Below are 14,628 nucleotides of genomic sequence, written 5' to 3' on the forward strand. Positions count from 1 at the left end.
CTATAAATACCCTCCAGGCAACAATTACACGCGGTAAATAAGGTAAGTGATTTATGCATCACCTTAAGCTCAGGTCATTTCTCTTTGTCCAGTTGTCTATGGAAGACAATGCTTTACACCTGAGCTGGTGTCATCTTCAGCAATGAAAACAGCTGAGGAGACCTGAAGGCTGGGTGCTGCTGGAGACACCCAGGTGTAGGGTTAAAACGAGGAACCACAGGGAATGGCCTCCTATGGCTGACCACATTAAGAATTAGACTGGATAGGGGTGACCGGTTAGCACAATTGGTTAGAGCGTGGTGCTGATAACACCAAGGTTGCTGGTTCGATCCCCACATAGGTCACTGTGAGCTGTGCCCTCCGTAAAAGAGTCAGCTATGCCATTGTAGCATGAAAGCAATGTGTAAATAATGACCATGGCTGTTCCTCCCGACCCCACCCCCCCAAAAAAAAATTAGACTGCACAGTCACATTACTCAATTGGGTATTTTCATTTCTGCCTTATCTTTGAAAAGGGATGATAAAGAAGAGAATCAAATCCAAAAAAACCTTTTGGAGTGCAGCATTAGTGGTGTAGTGGTGAGCGTAGCTGCCTTCCAAACAAAGCTTTTGATTTCTGGCCCACTTAATTGAAAGAAAAACAGGGACCACGAACACTCAAGTATAATATAAAGTAATCTGCTTTGATATCAGAAGATAGCATGGCACTGACTCTCATGGAGAGTACAACTTTGCAAAATTACAGACACTGGCTCAGGGTCGTCATATCAGGCCTGCCTCAGATGCTGCTGTGCTATAGTTTTCACATAGCCATAAGGTGATCACATGTGTCTTACCTTGTAAATCACATTCTGGATACCAAAGCATTTTTAAAACCACTGAGAGCTGCACACAAGCAAATTATTACTAATTATTATCACTGTGATGACTCTCCCAGATGCTAGGCTTCAAACACGTCATTTTCCACAAACCTTTCCTCCACATGACAGTTTTCTCCCTATTGAAATTTACTAGGTTATCTGAGGAAGTCTCATGACTTCCTTAAACCACAAGTTATTTTAAAAGACCAATCTGGTCTCAGTACTTGGGAAGCCTAGATTGTTTGAATCGCAGCAGATATGAGCTTGGGCAGGGCCCTGCAGTGTACAAGAGTCGTGGTAGAGTGATATTTAAAATATCAAGAGCTCTCTAAACACAGCATGCTCAGTTCAGCCACAGCCCAATCCAAATCGAAGCAATTTTTCCCATTGCCTTCCCAGGGACAATTTTTTTTTTTTCAGCTGAGCCCTCCTGCCACCTGTTGGCAGCTCAGCAGCTGCTCAGCTCGGGCCAGGAATTGAACCGCTGTTGCTCAGAGTTCAAACTCTTGAGTGAGCTCTTAACCAATTGAGCCACTCGGCCGACCCCAGGGACAATTTTTCTAGCCTCGTAGAGAAGCTAACTGCATTTGGTTGAACTTGTCTTCATTTCTTTTTTTGTTTCAAGATTTTTTTATTGGGCAATTGGGGGAGGGGGACAGCGTTGGGGAATCAGGGAACGGGAACAGACAAGTTGCTGTCCTTTTGTTCTTCAGTCTAGTTGTGGAGGACGTTGCTTTACTGGCCCATGTTGGTATTATCATTGCGCTCTTCCCGGGTGAGGCAGATCGGTCACCGGCCTCCAGACGGCCACTCACGGCGGCTCTTGGCAGCTCACGCTGGCTGCCGGCCACTCACAGTAGCTTATGGCAGCCCACTGCAGCAGGGGCTGTAGCCTATGCCCTTGCCGGTGACTCACGGCTGCCCATCTCCAGGTTGAGCTGTTGTTTACCATCTTAGCTGTAGAGGGCAGTGTCACTGGCCCTCATGTGGGATCTGAACCGAGGCCCTGCTGCTCAAAGCTGGCGTCCCAAACCAGCTCTTAACCAACGTGCCACTCGGCTGGCCCTGTCTTCATTACTTATGTAGGAAGAGGGGACTACAAAATTTGACAACCAGATAGTTAGTTCCTAAGTGAGCAATGGTTCCTTATTCATATAATAACAAAGTCCCCGAGTTGTACCTTGTTGGTACCTTCATACGCTTACGTAAATAAGATGTTCAGACCACCATGTACTGCGCTGCATGGATCCTAACCCAGGAGCGAGGTGATACCTGTTCACTCAGGGCTACTTGCAATGACCAAGGACTGCCAGCTATGTGACCTGGTCTCTGAGTTAGGACGAGTGCCCAGAGGTGAATGGAGAGGGTCAAGCTCAAAAAGTGAAGTATTTTCTAAGGGACTATTTAGAGTTGGTTTTTCAGCTCATAGCAATGGTAGCCAAGTGCTTCCTGAGTGGTCTTTTATCCCCAGGGGGTAGTCCAGGAGCACTCTCGTAAATGGAAACTGGGTATTTGTGACAATATCACCCCCAAGAGACTATAGACTTCTGCTATAATGAAAAACCTAATAGGGCCGGCCGGGTGGCTCAGTTGGTTAGAGCGCGAGCTCTGAGCAACAGGGTCACTAGTTTGATTCCCACATGGGTCAGTGAGCTGTGCCTGAGCTGAGCTGCCACTGAGCCTCCAATGGGCAGCCGGATGGCTCAGCTGGTTAGAGCGTGTGCTTTTAACAACAGGGTTGCTGGTTCGACTCCTGCATGGGATGGTGGGCTGCGCACCCCCACAACTAGATTGAAAAGCAGTAACTGGATTTGGAGCTGAGCTTGCACCTTCCACAACTAAGATTGAAGGACAATAACTTGACTTGGAGCTGAGGGGTCCTGGAAAAACACAGTGTTCCCCTTCCCCAATTCCCCAGCACTGTTCCCTTCCTCAATTCCCAATAAAATCTTTAAAAAAAAATCACTTAAAAAAAAAACCTAATAGACTTTGGAAAAGTACCTATACAATGAAGGTAGAAGGTCTTATCATATCTCTGTTTACATATGCATGCATGCACACACACACACAGTTGGTTAAAACATTTGGAGTTCACTCCATTACAACTGCAAAGTTTGTGAGAAACACAAATCAGGATATAGGTGTTGTCTGTGCTAACATCCTATAAGGAGACATTAACAGAACTTCAACTTCTATTGAATGCTTTCCTGAGTTGGAATTTGCCAGGCTTGCAATATTAACATAGAATTATGGAAATTGGAAACAAAAAGCTGGCGTCTACTGGGAATGATAGGCTCAAGATGAACTCAACTGGAAAATTTGACTAACTAAAAGTGACATCCTTTGTGCTGAAATTTTCTATCTGAAAGCTTTAAAAAGGCTGTAATTATTTCGAGTTTTCAATTCAGTCTTTTTCCAACTAAGCCTTTGATTTTCTTCATTGTTCTGTACCTTTCCTTCCTGTGAATTGAGGCATTTAAAAAGCACTGAAGTGGTAAATTCATATTGGTTTTATACACCTATCCATTCCAGGGAATGGTAAGCAACACAATTTTTGCATCCTCTATGCCAAGAAAAACAAAAGAATATTTGTACATCAAAACCTTTATCTGTGCACAAGCTCAAAATACCTGAGCATGGCTAAATAAATCACCTAATAAGAAATGGCTAATTAAGACCAATGAATAATTTCTTTGCAAGTTAGTGCTTTTTCTCCATTGTGAAACCAAGGAATGCAAGAACTTAGACTTACCTCGTGGATGTTGGGTCCCAAATCACAATGTCAGCATCTGATCCTACAGCTATTCTTCCTTTTCTTGGATAGAGATTAAAGATTTTAGCTGCATTTGTGCTGGTAACTGCCACAAATCGGTTTTCGTCCATTTTACCACAATGCTGTAAAACATTTCAAGGAAAAAAAGCATCTGTTTTAATGATCAAACATTTTAAAAATTCCATATCAATAAAAAGTACAAAATTTGAATCTCTTAGAACCAAACAGAATTGTATCTAATTTCTTATATTATGGAGCTGAACGTATCTGTGGATGCTAGTAAGTCTCAAACAATCATAATGATAATGATGGGGACGGTGGAGTAACATATGGAAGCCTGAAGGTAGCTTTTCAAAAATACATCAGCTTAAAAAAAAATACCACCATTAATCCTGTCCAGAATCACACAGATAACAGCTAAATATTAGCAATGGTATTTCCATTTCTTGTTTCAAGTTCACTACCACCACCTACTACATTTATGATCTGGTTTATTTGTTGCAGACCCAAGGTGTATGAGTGGTCATGTAGACATTAGATGGCATATTATAGAGTTAAGGCAAGATAGACCTTTGAATCAGATGGCAACAGTTTTAGAAAGAGAAAGAATTAGCTTAAGAGGTTTGATATTGTACAATTAAACTTTACATGAACCAACGATCATGGACAGTCTATTGCAAGAGATTTTTAAATGGACGGACACTGGAAGGATGTGATCCCACTAAAGTTATTTTTTTAATGTCGACAGCTTATCTCTACATATATTTATATGATAAAAACATCCTTAAGGTTTATTTAATTATCAAACGCCCTGTCTCAAAAAAAAAATAAAAAAAGAACTATGTCCTGAAAGCAATAGTCCCATAAGTAAACCATCTTAATGTTTCAGAAAGTAAAATCATTTCTTCTGTGTTACTAAGAAATAGTCAATCACTTTAAAGCCATTTATATGCTTGGGAACTGTAAATGATTATGAAAATGTGCTGTAATGAAGATATGCACTGTAATAACACAAATTCAAAGAGAAAGGTTGGACTGTTATCATAAAATCTAAGAAAAGAGGAAGAAAGGAGAAGTCATCGGGGATGGTTAGGGTTAGGGTAGAGGAAACGAGGTTGAACAGGATGATTAGTAGAAGACAGGGCAATAGAGATATTTTGAAGATCCTTATATGTAAATTAATTGCTCAAATATCATCTCATAAGTCATGGAGAAAATTAAAGAGTTTTAGAGGAGAAAGTAGCATGAACAGACCTTCATTTTTGAAAGGTGACTCTGGTCGTGGAGTATAGAATAGATGGTAGCAATTAAGATCAGAGGCAGGGACACCAGTTGTGGAGATGACGTCAATGGTTCAAAAAACAGACTGGCCTCAAAGTAGAGTGATAGACATGAAGGTGGAAATAAGAAGGCATTTGGGAAATAAAATTAACAAGATGTAGTAAATAATTAGAGTTAGAAGTGAGAGGGACATGTAGGGGATTCTGAGAAATGAGACATGATTAATGTGTCATCTAAGGGAAGGTGTCTAGGAGAGGGTGAGAATGGCATGATAATGGGGACCTCAGGTCTAACCAGGCAGGTGTCTCCTACTCATCTTTACAACTATGCATGTCAACTGGCTAGACAGGTTAATGTGAACATTTAGCGATTTGTTTTTTGTTTTGTTTTGTTTTTAAGGGGAACGGCCAAGTTGTTGTCCTTCAGTCTTAGTTGTGGAGGGTGCAGCTAGCTTAGCTCCCATTCCTGTCGCCATCTGGCCGCCTGTCGGCAGCTGGCAGCCACTCAGCTCAAGGTGCCATGTTCAATCTTCGTTGCAGGTTGGGTAGCCCACCATCCCATGTGGGAGTCGAATTGGCAACCTTGTTGTTAGGAGCACGTGCTCTCACCAGCTGAGCCATCCTGCCACCTGTTGGCAGCTCAGCTGCACCTCAGCTTGAGAGTAGCTCACTGGCCCATGTGGGAATCCAACTGGCGACCGTTGCTTAGAGCGCACACTCTTAACCAGCTGAGCCACTCAGCCAGCCCCACATTTAGTTATTTGATTCTTTTCCATCCTAAGAGAGAAATTTTTAAATCATGGGAATTTATAAAACCTTTTTTCTAGACTTTGAATTATTATTTATGTGATCTCATGCAGCTGTTTTTAAAATATGACATCCAAGTTTCTGAAAAGGGGACATCTACAAAGACTTTATGAAAAGGATGTAAGAACATAGTAAAAATCCTTCATGTACATTCAATAATTCAAGAATCTATACCAGTGACACACAAGAAACTGGGATTCAAGAACCTGAGAAATCAGGTAGAAGGGCTATCACATTTCAAAGACATCAAGAATCTACATTGGCACTCAATCTAAATTCATCCCCTCATGTCAGCAAAATGGTATAACATATCCTCTAAACTAAACCATGCAGAGAAGGAAACTATAAATTATTATCCTGAGGGATGGGGTGGTGGTGATGGTGTTGCATTTCCAGTTTCCACTCCAGTAAAAAAAGTAAAAAAACTTCTCTATGAAGGTTTATGGCACACTGCTTCTAAAATGGGCCAGATCCTGGCCCAAAAAGCAACACAGGCTGGATCATGTGAAACTCACCACGCCTTTTTCCCATATTACTGACATCCGGTCCTCAACACCATTCACCCCATTGGGAATCTTAGTAAAATCATCCTTCCCCAGGGCTTTCTGGCAGGTGTTGAAAGTGCAGTTGTCAGTCCCTGTTGTGGTTAGATCATCACTGTAAAAGAAAAACACACCAGTGTGATGAAGGTGAGTAGATAGAATAGGTCAGGAGGAAACTACCTTAACCTTTCCTAATCTGGTGACACCCTTCTCAACTGAAAGTTAGAAAACTATGATGGAAAATGAGTAGCTTTTTCTAGTACATCTTTCACCCACTCCCATCCCTATTCTAGAAAGCACCTTTGGAGAATACGCTTATAAGCTTGATGATCGGTTCCAGGCTCAGTTCCATTGTGATTATGAGCTCACCTGATGCTCAATTTCTCATCTAGAAATTGATAATGATATGTGCTTGGAGACAATTATTTCAGGATCACTGGCAATACTGTAAGTGAAAATTCCTTGTGAGTAGAGTACTACACAAAGATGAACCACGTGATCCACGTGAACAGAGGGAGGCCCTCCAGGGCAGCCCCGGACAAATGGCAACATTGTGATGAGCAGAGATGTGACACTGGCTGAGTATGATGATGTCACCAGCGACGGGAACCCTGCTTTGATTTGTGAATCATCTTGGGGTGTAGAGGTGAAGGAGGAAGGAGACTGAAAGGAAAGAGCAGCTGAACTCTTGTATGGTCTACTGTGTAAAGCTCTTTGTTAACTGGTTTCTGAGTATCTGTGAATGGGGAGTGTTAGGATGTCCATGAATGGTGGAATTCTAAAAAAAAAAAAAAAATGATCCTAACATCCCAGAAACTAGTGTCTCTGAAAATAGTCTGGATGGACTTTTATGGGGAAACCTACTCGAGGATAGGGTTTTGCCTTTCCACCCCTACAGTGGTTCTGCCCTCAGTCATAACCTACTGTACCTGTACAACAGGCACATCTGGTTCCCAGATTATACAAGCATAGAAAAAAATTCAAGAATATTCTGAATGATAAAATAAAACATAATGAAGAGACCTGGCTCTAGGCAATAAGAAGGGACAAGGAAAAAATCAGAAGAGAGTAAAATTTCAATAAAAATGATCTGATTTCTCTGTGTCCAGGAGAGACTTTGACACTATATTATAACATAATTATGCCAATGCTTTTTGGCCTCAAGATAAGGGACAGTCCCCAGGGCCTGTCAGATCAAGTGAAACAGAACACTGGGAGGTCAATGGAAGGTCCAGGCGGTAAGACAAGATCTCCTACACTTGAACCTGAGACTCATAAAACACCTTATTTTGGCAAAGCACTTCACAAACATCTGCCAAATGATTACTTAGCCAATAGATTCATGAGGTAGTCAGGCGTTGAAGGGTCTGGTCGCAAGGGTGGACCCATAACATGGTGGGCTGCATGGTGCCATTCTTTATTCCAGTAGTGAGTGCCATCTGTGCCCAGACTTGCTGCTATGGGTTCTCCGTAGACCACCTTCCCTGAAAAGTTAAAAGGAAGCAATCAGCACTTTAATTTGCTCTTTTTTTTATTTTTAAAGATTTTTATTGGGGAATTGGGGGATGGGAACAGCGCTGGGGAATTGGGGGAAGGGGAACAGACAAGTTGCTGTCCTTTTGTTCTTCAGTCTAGTTGTGGAGGACATTGCTTCACTGGCCCAAGTTGGTACCATCACTGCGCTCTTCCTGGGCGAGGCAGATCAGTCGCCAGCTTCTGGATGGCTGCTCAAGGCAGCTGCTGGCCACTCATGCTGGCTGCTGGCTACACACGGTAGCCCATGGCAACCATCTGCCACAGGGTCTGCAGCCTATGCCATTGATGGCGACTCACAGCAGCCCAGCTCCAGGTTGAACTGTTGTTCAGCATCTTAGCTGTGGAGGGCAGTGTCACTGGCCCTCATATGTGGGATCCGAACCGGGGCTCTCTGGCATCCCAAGCCAGCTCTTAACCAACACACCACTCGGCCGGCCCTTTAATTTGCTCTTAAAAGAATCATCTGAGCTAGCCGAGTGGCTCAGTTGGTTAACAGCTCGCTCAAGAGTGCAAGCTCTGAACAGCAGGGTCGTTGGTTTGATTCCCAGCCCGAGCTGAGCTGCCGCTGAGCTACCAACAGGTGGCAGGATGGCTCAGCTTAAAAAAAAAAAAAAGAATCATTTGACAAACACATAAGTATTAGTCTTTCCTGTCTTAACAAAGAATAATATGAATCCTAAACCTTTTGTGAGCAGGATTTAAAAAGAAAAACGACTATTTATTGGGCATTGACTATGTTCTAGTCAATGTGCACTGCACCTTATGGCTGATGATTGTTCCCACAAACTGATATTAGACTTGGCCACGTGGCTTATTTTGGCCCATTAAACGTGAGCGGAAGTGACATGAGCTGCTTCCAAGCAGAAATTGTTAAAATCACAGTAAGTTTTGCCATCCCCCTTCCCTCTGTCATGAGACCAGCAGAAGCTATTCCTTCAGTTGTGCCTCAGAATGAAGAGAATATGGAGCAGGGGCAGAGCCATCCGATGATGGACATGAGTATGAATGAGAAATGAATCTCTGTAGTTTTAAGCCAATACTATTTTAGATTCATTTGTTACTGCAGTGTAACCTAGCGAAAGCCAGCTGATACATGTGCCATTCTAATGGAATCATCTCAAAACCCTCTCTGGGAAAAGCCATTATTATTATTACCATTAACGGTGAGGATAAAGTTTATGGGATTAAAAACTTCTCTACAGTTACATTACATGCACTCAATATAGATGGAGTGGAGGAGGTAGGACTTGAACCCAGGCATTTGGACTCTAGTGGCCCTAACTTCAATGTTATCCTACCCTGATGGCAATTATCATACGGTCACATGGAGTTCAACTGCCGCATATCTCTGTTGCAAATAGATTGATAATCTTTTCACACACTTAAAAAAAAAAACTTCCTCTGAAAACATATTAAATAAAAGAACACTCAGATAAAATTATAGCCAGAAATGCATATTTTAAAAATCATGCAAATGAGGCCATCCAAAGCACTTTCAATGTTAGAAAAATTAATCGCACAGAGTGAATTTGAATTTAAAATCAGGATCCTATCTCTGATTAGCACTTGTCAGAATAATAGATTCTCTGGCACCCACCTGATCCTATCCAAGCAGTCATGAAGGAGAGAGCGAAGTAAAGAGATGTTGGCATAGCAAATTAGTTCACTCTGGTTAATCAGATGCCGGATTTTAGTTAAAATCCTGATATATAACTGAGATTGACTGATTTCCTCAGGGAGGGCTGACAGTGGATGGCCTCCTGCTGCCTGAGTCATATTAAAATGGAATTTTATCTATTATTTCACAGATCATTTCTCCCCCAAACTAGCCACTGTCCTCTAGCTAGTTGAGGAATTTCAAAAACCATGAAAGCAAAGCTTCTTGAAGCCTAACAATCTTTGCTTCTTAAGTAACCAAGAATCAGACTGTGGTCAATAAAAGTTACTCTCCAGGGACTTAGCCGCTGCTAAAATCCGTGGCTTTCTTGATGCACACACACTAGATGAATCCCATCCCCCTTCTGTGTCTTACTGTCCTAGACCCAGAAAACGGGAAATAAATACTATTAGTATCTCTTTCTGGTGTGGAACAAAAAGCAATCATTTTTAATATGAACGAAGAGGCAATGTATTATTTGCTAGAGAGATAACAGGACAGATGCAACATTTTATTTGCAGGAACGAAGAGACCTTCCTATTCTAAGAGAACTTCTTACAGATGATTGGACAATGACGAACTTAGATGACCTGGTCTGCAGTCACTTTACAAGTTGCCAACTCAAGATTTTCTGTCGCACTTCTTCAGAGAGGAAAGATCTTTATCACATGGCCTATTCAATTATTTGGCCTATCAAGGTGATACGGGAATACTGTTCTAAAGGTTCTACAATTTTAACAGCACGCAGGAAAAATTAAAAGTGTCAGCATCTACCAGAACTATTTTGAAACTAGATAATAGGTAATTTCCTTGGGATGGCTTGGCTCCTTTAAAATGTGACAGCCACTTTTTTGTGTACACAACAAACTCTTCATTAACTGGGCTGTTTTCAACTGTCTCTCCACTAAGCATCTGTAAACATCAAAAAATTGAAAAATGAGGGCCGGCCGAGTGGCTCAGCTGGTTAAGAGCTCGCTTGGGAGCACCAGCTCTGAGCAGCAGGGCTGCGGTTCAGATTCCACATTGAGGGCCAGTGACACTCGCCCTCTACAGCTAAGATGATGAACAACAACTCGACCTGGAGCTGGGCTGCTGCGAGTTGCAAGTGACAGCGTAGGCTGCAGCGGGGCTGCAGTGGGCTGCCCTGAGCTACGTGAGTGGCTGGAAGCCAGCATGAGTGGTTGGCAGCCAGTGTGAGCTGCTGTGGGCTGTTGTGAGTGGCTGACCAATGACTGGCGACTGACTGCCTCACCAGGGAAGAGCACAATGATCATACGTACATGGGCCAGTGAAGCGACGTCCTCCACAACTAGACTGAAGAACAAAAACAGCAATGTGTCTACCTGTCTGTTCCCCTTCCCTGATTCCCCAACGCTGTTCCTCTTCCCCCAATTCCCCAATGAAATCTTTAAAAAAAAGAAAAATACTGAAAAATGAAAGAGTAGAAATTCCTAACTGCTCTTCCCTATATTTCACAATGGCTCTAAGACATATTCAAAGGACTAAACAGCATGCAAGAAGGAAAAAGGGGAAAGAAAACAAGAGGCTGAATAATCCATAAATTGGAAGATCAAATGAAAACTCATCACAACTGTGGGTTCTGTTAGATTTGGGCTAAAAATAAAGTAGCAACAAAAATAGCTAGCATATGTACAGCACTCTATAGTTTGCAAATATAGTTTGAAGGTCATATATCACATTTGACCTTCATGGCAACCCTCATGCTGGTTTGACAGATGAAACTGAACCTCAACGGACTAACTAAGAAGCGCAAGACACAGGGGGAGTAAGTGGTACGCCAGAATTAGAACCCTAGTATTCTGCTAGCATATCGTACATATGCACTATGCTACTAGGAAAAGTATAATTTTTCATTTCTTGGTAAAGAGCATGTATTTTTAAACATTTAAGCCAACCACAAGCTATTTGTGGAAATGGCTGAGCAATTTTCCAATTTCACTTACTGGTTTCATTTACTACGCTTAGCAGGTTGGTAATAAAAAGTGCTATATCTGTCCTCGTCTGGTGCTCTCCTGATTACATTTGAGACCAGATGGTTTCAACAACTCTTGGGAGATAGTACGTCTTCATCATTAATCTCTTCCCCCCATCTCAGCAAGTTTCACATTATGTTGTATCCTGTCTCCCCATACATGTTCTCTCCTTCTTTCTCTATCCTTTGGCTCAAAACCAAAAAATAAAACTCTGCACTTAGGATGCAATCACCCACTTCAAGGAGTTTTGCCCTCTGGGAGAGTCTAAAGATTTCCAAAAAATGAAACATGTCAAAACAATTCAAACTCCCTCCTGACCAGACAAAGCATTTATTAGATGAAAGTGATAGAGCGGATGTTAGCACCTTGTCTGGATTGGGCAGCAGAATTTAATCAAGTCCCAAGATCTGTTAGGAAAGGTTGAGAGGTGCAGAGATGCTGGCATAGGTGTCCAGGGGTGGAAGCACTGACCACAAAACAGGAAGCCAAACACAGTTATAAAAATAATCTTTCCTGGGTTCTGTTTCAATTCAAAATAGTGCATTTACAATGCAAGAAAATAATTGAGAAAGAAAATATATAGAAGCAGCATAATAGAGTAGATCACACAGGTCTAGGTTCAAATCCTGAGTTTGCTACTTTTAGCTGGTGACCTTGTGAAAGATGAGTACTTGCTCTTAGTCTCAGTTTTTCTCATCTATGCAATGGGATCACAATATTCCTCTCATAGGGCAATTTTGTGAGGGTCAAATAAATTCATGTTTAGAAAAGTATCTAGCATCTTCCCAGGACCCTGGAGTTACTTTATGATTTGCACTGAATTATGTCCCTTGTCAAAATTCAAATGTTAAAGCCCTAAACCTTAGTATCTCAGAATGTGACTGTATTTGGAGATAGGGTCCTTTATACAGGTAATTATGTTAAAATGACGTCATTAGTGTGAGTCTTAAACCAATATGACTAAGGTCCTTATAAGAAGAGGAAATTTGGACATAGACACACACAGAGGGAAGACCATGTGAAGACACAGGGAGAAGACAGCCATCTACAAACTAAAGAGAGAGGCCTGGAACACAGCCTTTCTTCACTGTCCTCAGAAAGAGCCAACCCTGCCAACACTTTGATCTCGGACTTATAGACCCCAGAATTGTGAGAAAATAAATTTCTATTGTTTAAGCCACCCAGCCAGTGGCACTTCGTTACAGCAGCCCCAGCAAACTAATAAGTTCCACAAATGTTAGTGTCATTATGGTTACACCATTCTACTCAAAATAAACTGTTTTCAAATGGCCTGTTTTCAACTGCTTTGCAATGGGCAAAAGGTAAATCATCTTTTTCTAAATTTAAAAGACAAGTGGGTGTTCAGATATATGTATAAGAAAGAAAAAGAGAAAGGCTGACATTCAAATCCACCTTGACTCAGCCACAATTAATCCTTTCTTAGGAAGAGCATCAATCACCAAGCATCAGTTCATTGTACGCATGTAAATGAGATTTGGTTTACTCTGATTCAGCACTAACAAGCCATGCCCAACATGACCACTTGGGGAGAATCTTTCTCCCCCTTATTCCCGAAACACAAGAGGAATATATGGGGTCAGAGTTTAAATAAGATGGAAAATAGGACATCTAAAATCTTTCCATAAGAGCAATTTATAATTTACATCAATTAGCATGGAAAATAAAGCTTTCTACAATAAGGAAAACCAAAACCCAAACCAAACCAAATCAGACAAACAAAACCCAATCATAATCTAGCCCAGTTCACGTATGCTACTTGAGAACCAAAATTATCTTAATCATTTTTGCAAATCCAATGCCTAGAGCACAGTGACTATAATATATATGATATCCAACAACTTTTTAAAACAAAAAGTATAAAGAAAACATTTTATTAATAAGTTCAAATGAAAGTCTTATTTATACTCTAGAGACAGAAATATGGATATAAAATAGAGTTGAATTTCCAGACAAGTTAAAATAAGTTAAGCTGGAAACTAAAAAAAAAAGCATTGACAATTTCAGTCATAATTAGGAAACAAATATAACAGAGACACACCAAATAGAATGTCAGGTAAGTTGGTGAGAGAAATCACCATCATTCTAAGCAAAGCACCAGAAAAATAGTGAATAGTGAATCCATGTGCAGAAAAATGGTGAACAAGAGCAAGTTCTATAGGGAGGTGGGGAGGAGGGGTGAACAATATATTCTTAAGGCCATTAATAATTCTGTATGTCAATATATGGCAGAGAAGGGACATGTATAATCAAAACCACTCAAACCCAAATAAAAAGTGTCACTGTAGCCAATGGCACACATTGACACATATACTATTTGGACAAAGACTAGACTATGTTGAGCAAAAGAAGTCTGGGGTAGGCAGGCTGGAACTTTTATATGTGACACAATGACAGCTGGTTTGTCCGACCTTATATGTGGGATATAGAGCGAAGGAACAGATTCTGCTTCTGGAAGAAGAGGATAACACTCAAGGGACAGCCTTCTCATTCTCTTGCCTCATTTTTGCAAAAGTGGCTTCTCGAAGGACGGATAGAAACTAACCTAGTTCTAGTTACCCAACTTAGATTACCTTGAAATAAACATGAAATTGAAATTCCTTGCAAACTGTCAAAGGCAGTTCGGCTTTCAAGGGCTTGAATGTGTAAGTTTTATTCTTTTTCCTATAATCTGTTTTCACTTTTTGTCACAGGTGCTGAATGCTAAAAGAAAATATCCAGGTACCAACACAGGGAAACCTCAAGCTTTGAATGAAAGGTGGTGGACTAAACATGCACTCCCGTCTCTTCCTTTCCAGTTCACATCAAAACCCTGGTGAAAGTGTACAGAGCCATAGCTGTGCTGAAAATGAAGGAGGAACCTGGTTGAGCAGAGGTTTGGAAACATTTTAGGAAGCCAGAAAGCAGACGGGATGGCAATAGCTTTTAAAGGTAAGTAGAGGGAGCTACAGCCTGAACTCCAAGTAGTAGAGAGAGTCATAAAAAATGCACTTCCTGGGAGGTAAAAGGCAGTCAAAGTTAGGGGAAGGAGGTGAGTTGGGGCAGTTAGTGCCCACCCCTAACTCTGCCTGGAAAATAAAGCTTCCTAAGGTGGTATTGATGCCACAGAGCGAAGCCCCCACACCTGCAAATGAAGCTCAACAGTGGCCATGCCCCACTTA

At 41.5% G+C, this 14,628-nt stretch overlaps 1 protein-coding gene across 2 annotated transcripts in view; it reads right to left on the reverse strand.

Moving 5' to 3' along the window:
* The window catches only part of DPYS (dihydropyrimidinase), an 86,839-nt gene that overhangs the window by 41,072 nt on the left and 31,139 nt on the right, over positions 1-14,628 (reverse strand). For both annotated transcript variants that reach the window (XM_019663970.1, XM_019663969.1), the window contains 3 exons: positions 7,590-7,746; positions 6,236-6,377; positions 3,613-3,755 (listed from right to left, as the gene is read on the reverse strand). In XM_019663970.1, coding sequence (XP_019519515.1) covers positions 3,613-3,755; positions 6,236-6,377; positions 7,590-7,746 — 442 coding nt within the window. The remainder of the gene's footprint in view (positions 1-3,612; positions 3,756-6,235; positions 6,378-7,589; positions 7,747-14,628) is intronic.

This window comes from Hipposideros armiger, unplaced genomic scaffold (genome assembly GCF_001890085.2).
Source record: "Hipposideros armiger isolate ML-2016 unplaced genomic scaffold, ASM189008v1 scaffold_412, whole genome shotgun sequence".
Lineage (NCBI taxonomy): Eukaryota > Metazoa > Chordata > Mammalia > Chiroptera > Hipposideridae > Hipposideros > Hipposideros armiger.